At 44.4% G+C, this 9,220-nt stretch overlaps 1 protein-coding gene across 1 annotated transcript; it reads left to right on the top strand.

Annotated features, from left to right (window-relative positions):
• Window positions 1–222: 222 nt before the first annotated feature.
• On the top strand, window positions 223–8,280 carry LOC105514489 (chromosome unknown open reading frame, human C9orf170). Its single transcript, XM_011945877.1, is given in 4 exon segments — window positions 223–390; window positions 8,083–8,155; window positions 8,158–8,210; window positions 8,212–8,280. Coding segments are annotated over 4 exon segments (363 nt in total).
• The last annotated feature ends 940 nt before the right edge of the window (window positions 8,281–9,220 follow it).

Raw genomic sequence — 9,220 nt, 5'->3', positions numbered from 1 at the left:
AGCCGGGCGGGAACGGGAACGGGAACGGGCTGGCCGCCGTCCCATCCCCCGCCAGCCGGAAATGTCCGCGCACTGAAACGCAGACGCTGCCCGGGGAATGGCGAGAGAGAGCGAGAAAAAAAGCCTGAAGGCGGCGCGGGAGCCGGCGAGTGGGGAGAAACAGATTCACACCCAGGGGCCTCCGGGCAGGGCCCGCGGGACTCAGGCCGTGTCCCGCTTGGAATGTGGAGCAGGCGCGGCCTCGGCGTCAGCACAGCTCCCCTGCATCTCCCCCTGGGGGTGTGGGGGCCGAGTGGGAGAACTGGCGGACAGAAGAGAGGCGCCTCGCTCCCAAGGCCCGGGCGGGGAGGCCTGGCCTCCTGCTCAGTCTGTGCAAATGGAAAAAGAGACGTAAGTGCCAAGTCCCAAAAGAGCAAGTCATGGGCCCGGGCTTTACAATCTGTTTCATGAGTTATTCCTCCAAGCATGCCTGGCAGTCGAGTTTTTTCATTAGTGCTGCAGCAAGCAGATGGGAACATGAGCACCCGAGAGCATGGAGGCCTCGCAGGCAAGCAGGTGGCGGCCCCCGACATTCTGGGCAGGCTCTGGGGTCGAGGGAGCACGTTCTGATGCTTAAATAGCCTCCCCTTTTATCCTTTTATCCTGACTGGGATAGTCCTGTGTGGTGGTTTGGTGTCAGTTTTACACCTAGACCCTCTCCCTACCCCTTGCCTTCATCCATAAGTAATGTCTGCCTCCGCCTGATCCTAGGCTGCGTTTCTGTGGTTCCAGAGACGCTAGCTGTGATGAGCAGCAAAGGGCCTCACTGTCTAAGCCACCCAGCAGTTCCCTTGTCCTCGGGAAGGCTGCATCTTAATGGAGACCAGGAGAGGTAATGCAGGAATGGAGTCTGGATGAGGACCCGCCAAGTTTCCAGGAAGGCAGAATGGCATAGACAGGGCGTTCCAAGCAGCCTGGGTTAGCCAGTCAGCATTCCCACTGATAGAAACCTTGGAGGCACTTTATCCTGTGACCCCAACTCTCCTCCTCAGGTGTCAACTTCCTTTCTATTACCATCAACTCCTCTTATTCCAGCCACAGCTGTTGTCAAACCCCTCAAACCTCTGAAAAACAGGATAAAAGCTCCAGTAGGTACCAGAATCTCTGCCTTGAAATCCTTTCAAAACGAAGGTTGTTACTGAGGGAGGTTTTGAGAATGAAGAGGGGGCTGCTGCCGTCTGAATGTGATGGTATTAGGAGGTGGGGTCTTTGGGAAATGATTAGGGCGTGAAAGTCCTCATGAGTGGGATCAGTGCCCTTTTAAAAGAGGCCCCAGAGAGATGCCTTGCCCTTCCCACCATATGAGGACACAGGGAGAAGGCACCTTCTATACAAACCAGGAAACAGACCCTCACCAGATGTCGAATCTGCTGGTGCCTTGCGCTTGGACTTCCCAGCCTCCAGAACTGTGGGAATAAACATCTGTTGCTTATTAGCCACCCAGTGTGTGGCATCCTGTTAGAGCAGCCTCAGATGACTAAGGCAGCAGCTTTCCATCCCCATCTCTGTAGGCCTCGGCCCCCCTCCCACCAGCATTCTCTTCCATCTTCATGAACATGGGATTTCGTGGGTCCCCCATAGGCCCCAATCCCTCTAGCACTTTGGTTTCATAATGAAAGAAATAAGAGGAAAGAAAGATGGCAGAGAAGCAGCACACGGAAACCATCCTCTCTGGAGCAGAGGATCAAGGAGAGAGGATAGTGTGGGGTGAGATGTTGCTGAGGAAACCCCATTGGGCTGAGGATTGGCTGGGCTCACTGTCTTCCATTCTTCTGTCTGCCCCTCCCTGGGACAGTGCTGCTCCCCATGTCCAAGGTCAGGGACAGGGGACAGGGTGGGATTGCCACTTGGGCAGCATCAGAAAGAAAATAGAAATTCCCGAGGGATGGCTGAGATGGACATGAAAGACAGCCCTCAAAAGTGGCCCCCACACATCCCTTCTGGGAGCCTTTCCTGTCTTTTACCTGAAGTACCTTCATAAATGAGTATCTGCTTAATTTGTTTTTTAAAAACGGAGTGAAAAACATGCAATGTTTATGTCTCAAAGAAGGGTTTCTGATGAAAAACTGAGAAAGCACAATAAATGCGGTTTTGTAGTACCATGCAAAGCAATAAACGTGGAGTAGCTTCATACTGGGAGCTTATGTGTGAAAAACTGTAAATACTCATTAACAAAATCACCCAACCGAAATCATGTGAAAAAAGTGAGCTCTCTAACTACATATTGGGTGTCTGTATAATCTATCATCCAAACAAGAAGCTATGGACACAAATCAAACCATCTAGAATGCCGGTCGCACTGGCTACAACTAAACTTGTCAGAGGTTGCATCTGCTGTCAATGTTGTGATGTATCATAGCCAGCAGTGAACTCCATGGAAGTAATAATGAAAGGTGAACAGCAAGAACACAGCTGTGTCTTCATAAAGTTGTGGCTCAGATGCAATAAAGCGTACCTCCGCTCATTCTCCTTCACAAGCTACTGACAAAACACAGGAAACAAATGGCAATATGTGGATTTCACCAAAGAGGAAACCCCACTTCCAGTGACATTGCTTCCTGTCACCTGTTCCTCCTCTAAGAGCAGAAAGCCATCATTCTTCGTCTCCAAATTTTATTTTCGAGATCATGACACATGAGTTTCCTTGTATCTTTGAAATTTACTTGAAACTTAAGAAGAACAGTCCAGACTGTTTTGTGCATCATGATCACATGATCACAATGATCAATGATTCTAGGCATTGTGAGAACCCTACTCTTGCCCCTTGAGAGACATCACATTTGCTCTCAAGACAAATCCACAGTACAAGATAGGACATGCTGTCTTTCCATGAGACCATGAGTTCCTCAAAGACAGTGAACATGTTCTAACTTTATCCACTTTCTTTTCAATTTGAGGATGATGCATGCTTCAGGATAGGAACTGAAATACTAGTTCCATTCACATTCTTAAAAATGTGTACCCACCCATCTTCCATGAGCTCCTAGAAGTTGAGTGTGTCTACATTTTAAACAGAAAGCTTACTGGGAATTCATAGGTGCTGTGGTGATACAGGTAATGGAAGGAAGCCCATGTATGGGAAGGCTGGAGATAGAGGCAAGAAAGAGTCAAGAGCACATCATGACCTGCCCTTGGCCATCTGCAGCATAGGAGGATGTCCCTTGTGCCAGGTGGCTCTCAGAATCTGGGGACTGTAAGAACCAGGATCAGCACCCGTCAGTCACATGCTGAGCCCAACACTGACAACGAACATGTTCTGTCTGTGACTCAAGATATACTCCCCATCTTCTTGAACCTTAAGCATATTACATTGAGTTCCTCAGGAAACAGCGTTTAGAAATGCAAGCATTTTCATCTCATCCTTTATCTTTAAGACAAGTTTCTGGAGCCTCCCAGAAACTCATTTAAGGGTACTGAAAAAGGACTGGGTGAGGCTTTAGTTTGCTTAATCTCAATATTTGAAGTATATAACATTATATTTGAACTGAAGTTTAATTTGTGAAAAAATTCAAATTGTTTCTCTATTCTATAGAATATAATTGATTTTTAATGCCTCCTATATGACAAGTGGGAATAGGCTATGGTTTGCTCTCAAGACATGTATAGGGTAGTAGGGTAAGAACATGTATATATCCAGACTGTTACAGTCTAAGGCAGATATGGGAAAGCTCTGCTTTGAGTTCTCACAGTCTAGAGCCTTACCCAGTCGCTGAGGGATGATAAGCAAATATCAAGACATTGTCCATTGTTGTCTAGGAACTAACTTTTGATCTCTGTCATATAACGCTGGGCTTCTGAGGGTCCCAGTGTGCATCAGGGGCAGGAGAAACAGTAGGAAGCTCTGTCTGGCTTCTTGCTTCATCACACAGGACCCGGGCGTTTTTGCCTTATTTAGAAATATACTTGTTTTATTATGACACCGACCGTTTGTTAGCACAGAGAGAGACAGAGAGGCTCACAATGTTTGAGTCCCTTATCTCGCATTGTTTATGTTCTTAAAATAATTTAACTAACTTAATAAACAAAAGCATTTTCAATTCATAAACAAAGAGAGCTCAGAAAAATTAAATGTTCCAAAAGGCAAAATGAATAGAAAAGTCACATCATCCCAACTCATTCTCTCACCCTCTGTCTTGCACATTCCTGCAAGCCCTGTCCCTGAGAGCCAATGGGACTTCTAAAAACTGTCTTCATTTCCTCATTTTGTTAAGATTTTAGTGGGATCTTGGAAGCCTTCTAGATGGATCCATATTCAAACCGGTTCTAAATGCCATGGCTATGTCTACCTTCTGAAATGACTCTAAAAAGATAAAAGTGAAAAGGACAGTCAAATGTATGATTTAGAATTTATAAAGCTGTTTCAAATATATAGATAGATTCAGGTTTGGTTTTTTTGTTGTTGTTTGTTTGAGATGGACTCTCCCTCTGTCACCCAGGCTGGAGTGCAGTAGCATGATCTCAGCTCACTGCAGCCTCTGCCTCCTGCCTTCAAGTGACCCTTCTGCCTCAGCCTCCAGAGTAGCTGGGATTACAGGCATGCACCACCATGCCCAGCTAATTGTTCTGTATTTTTAGTAGAGACAGGGTTTCACCATATTGGCCAGGCTGATCTTGAACTCCTGACCTCAAGTGATCCACCCACGTCTGGCATGCACCACCATGCCCAGCTAATTGTTCTGTATTTTTAGTAGAGACAGGGTTTCACCATATTGGCCAGGCTGATCTTGAACTCCTGACCTCAAGTGATCCACCCACGTCTGCCTTTCAAAGTGCTGGGATTACAGGGATGAGCCACCACCACACCCGACCTGATTCAGTTTTTAAAGAAGGAAGAGTTTAAAACTTTAAGGCTGAAGGAAGATCTCTGAAAGAGCCAAAGGAATGAAGGAGTTACATCATTCTGGGTTTATGCCATCAACACAAGCAAGTAGACTACGTAATTTTAATCTTATACTTTTATTAATTTTTGAGATATGTTATTATTATAAACATTTTAACCCATAAATGATTAGAAACAGTATAACACTATTTATACTCATGACCTCTGAAGTGTACTATAATCTCTGCACTTCAGTAACACAAATGCAGTTTCTGAATTATGAGTGTAAATGTACATGGATGGAATATAAATTATTATAGGGACAAATGCGCTATCTACAAGTAGTTATGTATTTTATACAGTTAATATTAGCCAACTTGGCTTAAACATTAATTACATGTTAGGTACATACTAAGAATTTCAAGTGTATTATCTCTAATCCTCCATGAACCCATGAGGTAGACACAATTGTTTCTTACATTTTACAGATGATGAAACTGAGGTTTGGAGTTTGCCCAACGAACATAGCTAGAAAGTGATAGAGCCAGCCTCGAACCCAGCCTTGAACCCTGTCCTGTGGGATGGTGAAGAGACGGCATGGAGATATGATTCGTTGTAATATTATTACACAATTATTATTTAAAAAGCAGGTGATTTGTCATTGTTTTTGACATGTCTCAAATTTTCCCTGATAAACCCTCTCATCTATGTCAGTCATAGTTCAATCAGAAGCAGAATCACTAGGAGGTAATATATGTTTTATGTATGCGTGTCAAATACACAGACACACACTTTTACACACACATATACATATATACCTATGTGTGTGTGTGTGTGTGTGTACCTTTGTTATGGGGATTTGTACCTTACAAAGTGGTGAGTTCTTGCTAAGCAATCTCTGTAAGGCCGTTGTCCACAAGGCAGGCAGTGGGGAAGCAAGGACAAGATGGAGCCCATGGGCACAAGCTGGAACCCATGAGGATGGACTGAGACTCATGCCAATTCTTGCTGCCTCTGACTTTGATGGCATGGGTGTCCTACAGGAAGAGCTTGTGCCCTTCATCACAGGCGCCAAGAGGCCGAAGCAGGACAACAGGGGGCCTGCTGTCCCACACCAGCAACAAGCAGCATATGTGTGAGCTACAAAAAAGGCTGCTGCTTCACCTCCAACCTTCACATGTCCCACAGGAGGCTCTTTTGTGGCTCACTCTAACCGGAAACATGCAGGGGAGGGAATTCTGGGAAGTGTAGTTCTGTCTAGGTAAGTTGACACGTTGCAAAGCTATCACACCAAAGTGCACCAAAGGTACAAAGATGGATGGGATATGGCTCCTGCCTTCAAGGGCCTAACCCTCTAGGGGTGTGAAGAGAAAGAGAAACATGAATGTATAATATCAACACAAGTATTATAACAAGCATTACGATAAGTGCACTCAGGGTGCAATAGAAGCCACAAAAGTGGCTCACCCTACCCAAGGTGGGATTCCAGGAGAGCTCCCTGGAGGATGTGGTGTCTAAGTGGCCTTAAAGGATGAAATAGAAGTTGACTAAGAAAAGAAGGATTAGCAAGGATATTGAGGTGGGTGGGGAGAGGGAATAACCACGAAGGTCTATGGCAGAGGCGGGATAGAGAGATGTATAAGCAATACATGCGGAGGGCTGGGAGTGGAAGGAAAAGATGTTGGGGAAGTCAGTGTTGCAAACCCTAGAAAGTCTATGCATTGTACTGTAGGAAGCTTGGACTTCATGTCCCAGTGATTGGGGAGCAATTCAGGAGTTAGATACATGAAAATGATATGGTCATTGAAGTAGATAGTCTCCAAGATAATCGCCTCACTGGCTTTCCTCTCTGTACATGTGTATTGCTCATTGCATTAAAAGGTAGGGTTTAATTTTTCTCCTCTTGAGTTTAGGCTGGCCTAAGCAACTGCTTGGCTAAGGGAAGATAACAGAAGTGACATTCTAAGAAGAGGTCTTAAGAAGTCCTGCAGCTTCTGCCTAGTTCTCTCAGAATACTTGCTCTTGGAACATGATATCTCCTCTTAGAAGCAAACTGCCATGTGGTCAGAGTCTAAACCCCATGGAGATGCCACATGTAGGTGCTCTGGTCAGTCATCCCAGCTGAGCTCCCAGCCAAAACCACCTTGTGCATTGCTATTGTGAACATCTAGCTAAGTCAGGCCTTTAGATGACTCCATTCCAAGCCACCATCTGAATGCAACTGCATCAAATACCCCAACTGAGGATTGCCCCTTATCAACCCACAGAATTGGAGAGATAATCATAAATTATCTTAGACTTCCAGGTTTTCATGTGGATTGTTACATAGCAATAGATAACCCACATTGCCATGTTTATGTTTTGGGTGTTTTAGGGGGAAGGAATGGAAGAGGGAAGACACTTTAAGTGAAGCTTACTGACTTAAAAAAAGATAAAATGGAAGTAGGAAGACTTTGTAGGAATTCATTGCTATAACCAAAAGAGAAGATATGAGAACCTGAGCCTGAGATGACTAGTTGGGGTGAGAAGAAAAGCTGGATTCTAGAAACAGGAAATAAAATTAATAGGCTTTATGATAAGTGAAGGGCAAAGGAGAGAGGAGGAGTCAAAAATGTGTGTCCCCTGTACAACTGGGTGGAAGCTAGCTATCTCAATCACAAAGACCCAGAACACGGCAGAAGGATCAGGTGGCATAGAGGAGGGAATAGTATGAGTTCTATGAGATTTCTAAGTGAATGGTTAATTTTGTGTGTCAACTTGACTGGGCTATGGGATGCCCAGATCACTGGTAAAACATTATTTCTGGATGTGTTTGTGCAGGGGTCTCAGAAGAGATTAGCATTTGAATCAGAAAACTGCACAAAGAAGATCCACCCTCACCAGTGTGTGTGGGCATCATCCAATTATTTGAGTACCTAAATAGAACAAAAAAGCAGAAGAAGAGCAAATTCTCTCTCTCTGTCCCTGCTTGAGCTGAGACATCCATCTTCTCCTACCCTCAGATATCAGCACTCCTGGTTCTCAGGTTTTTGGACTTAGACTGGAACTTTTACCACTAACCTCCTGATTTGCTAGCCTTTGGGCTTAGGCTGAATTACATCATTGGTTTCCCTGGTTCTCCAGTTTGCAGACAGCAGATCATCTGTTGAACTTGCAACTACCATCAGACATGAGCTAGTTCCTATAATAAATTTATTTTTTTGATATACCTATCTATCCTATAGGTTCTGTTTCTCTGAAAAACCCTGACTAATACAGTAGAGGATATCCAGATTGACAAGTTCAGGAGAATGTCTGATTAGGAGTTGAAAACACAGATTGGAAAATCCTTTTAATAGATGTCAGTTGGGAAAGACCATGAAAATAGCCAAAATGATTCAAGGAGAAGATGCAAAGTGAACTGTGAAACAGGCCAAAGATGAATCTCTTTAGTAAACCTATACCTAAATCCTCTGCCATGGAATAGCTGCCTAAACTTGGGCAAATAACCTGACATTTCTCAGTTTCCACATTCCAAAAATGGATTTTTATGAGAATTAAATGTTATGATGCATTCCAACTACCTGGCCTAGAACCTGGCATAAGAGCTCAGTACATACTGGGGAGGGTTATCATCATCGTCAGCATCATCTTATTAACATTCCTGTGGAAGGGATGATGGGCTGCTGAGAAATTCATGAAGAAGATGAAAAACTATTAGAGAGGTGGAAGGAAAAAGAGAGGACTATCACAGAAGCAGAAGAGCTGAGAGTACTGAGAAAGGGCGAGGAGTTAGGGGGGACTAGCAAGTACCCTCTAGAGTTGGCAATATTCCGTTTGTTGAAGGCCTTAATGAACTTTTAACGAAGTCGTGAGAGTTAAACAAAGCTGAGAGGGGATATGAATCTCAGGGAGGATATGAGGACTCATTGATTACCATTCCAAGAAGCTTGTCTGGAAAGGAAAGAAGAGATGGTGGTAATCAGAGCAGAGCAGCAGGATGCAGGGAGTTTTTATTTATTCATTTGTTCTTGTTGCTGATGTTGTTTTCATACTGTTTTTTGTTAGTTAAAGAGAGAGAGCTGTGAGTATAAAATAACCTATAAATAGAAAGAACCAGAAACAGATTCATGTGAAAGCCCTTGACTGAGAACAGAATTAATTACCCCCGCAGAGGTAGTCTTCAAGCCTTGGCAGGTAGGCAAGTGTCTGAGACACAGCTGGCTCGGGAACAGGGGCCTTTCTTCGGCTGGCAGGCTTGAGGCAGCATAATTTGGAAGCGGATATGAGAAAGGGCATAATAATGTGAAATCTGACTGCTTAGTGGGGGAGGAAACTTTGAATATGATGAGGCGGTTATGAAAGTATTTCCTTCTTATGGCT

This window comes from Colobus angolensis, unplaced genomic scaffold (genome assembly GCF_000951035.1).
Source record: "Colobus angolensis palliatus isolate OR3802 unplaced genomic scaffold, Cang.pa_1.0 Scaffold246, whole genome shotgun sequence".
Lineage (NCBI taxonomy): Eukaryota > Metazoa > Chordata > Mammalia > Primates > Cercopithecidae > Colobus > Colobus angolensis.
The sequence above is the reverse complement of the archived record's forward strand: the minus strand, read 5'-3'. Positions and strand labels throughout refer to the sequence as shown.